Source organism: Vicugna pacos, chromosome 34, assembly GCF_048564905.1.
Source record: "Vicugna pacos chromosome 34, VicPac4, whole genome shotgun sequence".
Lineage (NCBI taxonomy): Eukaryota > Metazoa > Chordata > Mammalia > Artiodactyla > Camelidae > Vicugna > Vicugna pacos.
This window is the reverse complement of record NC_133020.1, coordinates 20,328,894-20,333,274: the sequence shown is the minus strand read 5'-3', so window position 1 is coordinate 20,333,274 and position 4,381 is coordinate 20,328,894. Positions and strand designations below refer to the sequence as shown.

Here is a 4,381-nt window from a genome sequence, read left to right as displayed (position 1 = left end):
TGCGCGTGCGCGTCCCGGGGCTCGGCAGGGGCGGGAGTTCTCCCTTCTGTGCCTTTGCGCTTGCGCGGCGGGCTCGGGTCGTCTCCGTTAGCGTCGCGCGGGAAAGCACGCTGCGCAGCACGCTCCAGGCCACTGCGCGTGCGCACGCCGTGGCTCGCCTGGGATGGCGCCCTTTTGCGCCGGTGCGCGTGCGCAGCGGGCTCCGCTGAGCCATCTCGTGCCGGGAATGCCAGCGGTAGGGTCCTTGGGCGGCTGTGACGTTGGTGCCCTTCCTCGCTCCTCCCCGTGCCAGGTGCGGGATGTTTAGGCCCCTAACGATTGGGTTCCTAAGTAGTCGCTTGACTTAATCAAATTGCCATTGTTTCCGAACACCAGAGGGGCCGGTGCCCGTATTCTGGTCTCGAAAACGAGTCCTAAAACCGGGTTCCTCTGGTTCATGCTTAACCTCAGTCCAAGCCTTGACTCCCCTTCTTGCCCAGCCCGTTTCCCACAGGACTGAGGGGAATCGAAGAAAAGGGGCCTGGAAGCAGAGCAGGACCCTGCAGGGCCTTCCCGGGTATGAAGCCCCTGTGTCCTCGGTTTCTTGTTGATGGAAAAAGGCTTTAGTCTTCTGGGCAGCCCCCAGTTCCAAAGGGAAGGCACGGGCCGGTACTAAGTAGGGAGGTGAGGGATGCAGAGACAAAGGAAGGCGGCTAAACAAGAGAAGTGATGGCAACAGGTCAGCAATAAAACAGCGCCCTCGTCCCACCTGGAGGGGTATACGGAACCATCTGACAGGTATCTTTGAGTTGTTCTGTAGAAACTAGACCCACCCCCAGGTGGAGAATAGTGACTGTAAGTGAGCAGGACCCTGTGGGGCCTTCCCAGGACAGACCCTGCCCCCATATCCTCTTATATAAAGCACTGAAAGTCTCGGTTCTTGGATTTACAAGCTAAAGTCAGAATAGTGTTTGTCCTCTAAAGTTTGGCCATCTCACCAACCCCCACCATCTACACCCCTGTCATCCTAGCTGACACCTCTCTATTCATGCAAAGGATAAGGCCTTATACCTGAGGTATTAGGATTCTCCAAAGAAACAGAACCAAGAGAGTGTAAACCTATCTATTCATGTATCCATCCAAGAAGAGACAGGGAGCAGAGAGATTGACTTATTTAAAGGAATTGACTCACATGATTATGGACGCTAGCAAGTTCAAAATGCATCAGGCTGGAGAGCCAGGGAAGAGCTGATGCCACAGTTCAAGTCCAAAGGCCACCTGCTGGCTGAATTCCGTCTTGCTCTGGGGATTCAGTCTTTTGTTCAATTCAAGCCTTCAACTGATTGGATGAGATCCACCCACATCAGGGAGGGCCATCTGCTTTACTTATTCACTTACTTACGATACAAATGATGCAAAACATTTAAAACCCCCTCATCTAAAACCACCCTCACAGAAACATCCCACATAATGTTTGACTAAATATCTGGGCACTGAGGCCCAACAAAGTTGACCTGTAAAATTAACCATCACGCCTGGGTAATAATTGCAGCCATCTATTAAGCACTTATTATATGCCAAACACACAGCACTATTTCATTTAATTCTGTAAAGCCTGTAAAGTAAGTTTAAATATTCTCATTTTTAAATGCTAGGAAACCACGTTTCAGAAAGATGTTAGCCAGAAGGTCATGAAATTTAGACGCAATCAAAGCCATCTGATCACTGCTAAGTTCAAAGAAATGAGTCAGTTTGACCAAAGTGGAGCTAGTTTCTCCGGTCTTTCTACGTCTTCCAAAGTTCTCAGCACCAAGTTCTAGGAGCCTGAATGTTTCACGACTTTTGAAAAATAAGCATTACCTTCTTCCTTCATGCCAAACTGCTCCACAGTTGATAGAGTTTGTATTCAGCATTGCTTTTTCCTTACAGAGATGTTGAACAGCTAAGTCAGTCCATCAGGACTGGGTTTGCCTGTGTCAGAATACTCAGTAACATCAGTTAAAATACATAAAGTTTTCTCTCTACCCTCCTTCCCCCAATAGAGCCTGAAGGTTAGCTCTCCAAACTAGTGAGCAGCTCCACGCTTGCTCCTGATCTAGATTCTTCCTGTCTTTTTGCTCTGCAGTCTTCAATATATCACTTCCTCTGAGACCCAGTTAGTTCCACCACCATGTCCACCTTCTCGTCACTAAGAAGTCAGATGGGACAACCGCGGTGCACCTGCCCTGTCAGAATGCCTCCTGCAGGTGGCACCTGCCTCCTTCCCTTGGGCCCACTTGGTCAGAACCCAGTTCTGTGGCCACACCAGCGGCAGGGAGGATGGGAAATGGAGCCTTTATTCCAGGCAACCAAACGCACAGTTTAAGAAAAGGAAGAGGAGGAGAACGGGTGTCAGGGGACCACACCAGAGGAGGTATTATAAATGCCACTTTGTAGACGAGGAACAGAAGGGAAGCAGAGAGCTTTTAAGACGCATTAAAAAAAAAACTTGGTGGGAAATGTCATGTAGAGCAAGGATTCAAACCCAAATTTAAGAATTTCTTAAAAAATAAATTAGGATGGACCCAGAGTTATCCCAGCAAGAATGTCACTTACTCTGTGGACATCTGAGTAACAGCTGGGGCAGAGGTGCCACTGCTCCACCGTGTACAACTCACAGTCTAACCTGCCGTCTAAACAGACCCAGGGGAGCGTGTCAGCCCCGTGGGTCTCACCCAACATGAGGAGGCAGGATGGGAAGCCTGAACCCTGGGTACTGTGAGGTCCTGCTGTCCCATAGCTGAAGGTTGCAGGACACGCTTCCAGGGCTGTTCCTGTCGCTGGGTTTTATCCCCAGTCCCCAGAAACTAGGATGGAGCCATCTGTCTCAGGATGAGAAAATACATTTTACTGACAAATACATATGCTGATAGTCAACAATCCCCAGGGAGACAGAGGACAAGCCACGCACTGGATCCTCCAAGGGCAAAACTGCCTCCTGGGGTTTAATCCGTCCAGTCGGACAAGAGGCGGGAAAGCCCACGGGGGAGTGAGGCCCTGGCATCCGGACGACAAGGGGAAAAGGCCTCGGCCCCCAGCGCTAGACTCGGGCGGCCCCGGCGCAGCTCCTTGGGCGCGGGCCCGGCTTCCTCCAGCCGACGTCGCGCCGTCGGCGCGTGGGACGCGGCCGCCTTTTCCCCCGCGCCGCCTTCCGCAAGCGGGGAGTCGCCCACCTTCCTGGTGTGCCGGGCGCGCAGCAGATTCAGCGGCGCCTTGAACCAGTTCGGGGTCGTCTTCTCCTGCTGGTCCTCATCCTCTCTCCCCCGCTTGACCGGCTGAAACAGTCGCTTCTTCCTCTGCGGGGCTTTGAAGCAGGTGCTGCCCAGCTGGCTCGGCCTGGACGCAGAGACGTGCCTGGCGCTGGCGCACCCGTCAAGCCTCTTCAGGACGGTGTCGACCGAACGCTGGACCGACTGCGCAGGATCGTCCCTCAGACGCTCAAGTGCTGGAGGCAGAAGGGCGGTCCGCTCGGACTCTCCATCTCCAAGGACCGCTGACCCCCCCACCCCGCGACTTTCCACCCCGCAAGCCGGGTTATTGGGACATAACTTCGTTTACAGCACTCTTTGTCATTGGAAAAGCAAGCCTGTTTTATTGTAGAAAAATGTGGAAAGGAAGAAAAATCACTCACCCCCCAAAGTAACACTGTGAACACTCTCCTACCTATCCTTGCAGTATTTTTTTTGGAGGGGGAGTTGGTTTATTTATTTAGTTAGTTATTTTAAATGGAGGGACTGGGGACTGAACCCAGGACCTTGTGCACACGCTCTACCACTGAGCTACACCCTCCCCTCTTGCAGTATTTTTAAAAATACCTAATATAGACACTTTAAAAAAATAGGATTAACTTTTTTTCTTCCCATAAAGTTTTCCTCACACAACATAATAGCTCATCACGTGATTCTATCCTAATTGCTTTGATGAATCCCCATTCGTGAAGAATTAGGCTGCTTGCAGTTTTTATAAGCAATAACAGTTAACTTATTCAGCAACTATTTGCTGAACACCTACTATCACCAGGCACCGTGCTGGGTGCTGGGGACATGGTGGTGAACAAGACAGATGGATTCCTTACCCTCAAGAACTTAACATTCTACTAGGGGAAAGGCAAAATAAACAAGCGAAAATTAAATACAAAGAAGGCAATTTAACTGAGGAATGAGAGTAAATAACTGGGAAGGACCCCTTTCTACAGGCCAGACAGGGAGTGCCTCTGTGAGATAGTAATATTTGGGCTAAGATCCGAAGAATGAGGTCCAGCCTAGGAGCGAGCCGCAGGGGTCAGCACAGGAGGGGAGGTTAAACTGTTTCACTTCAAACTGTTAAACTCAAGATGCCTGGCGAAAGCCCCTCCTGGGTGTCT

General features: G+C 51.0%; 1 protein-coding gene across 2 annotated transcripts in view; it reads right to left on the bottom strand.

Moving 5' to 3' along the window:
• Nucleotides 1-2,845: 2,845 nt before the first annotated feature.
• The window catches only part of LOC107034210 (maestro heat-like repeat-containing protein family member 1), a 63,653-nt gene continuing 62,117 nt past the window's right edge, over nucleotides 2,846-4,381 (bottom strand). For both annotated transcript variants that reach the window (XM_072954422.1, XM_072954423.1), the window contains one exon: nucleotides 2,846-3,463. In XM_072954422.1, the coding sequence (XP_072810523.1) occupies nucleotides 2,964-3,463 (500 nt within the window). In that variant the 3' untranslated portion in view covers nucleotides 2,846-2,963. The remainder of the gene's footprint in view (nucleotides 3,464-4,381) is intronic.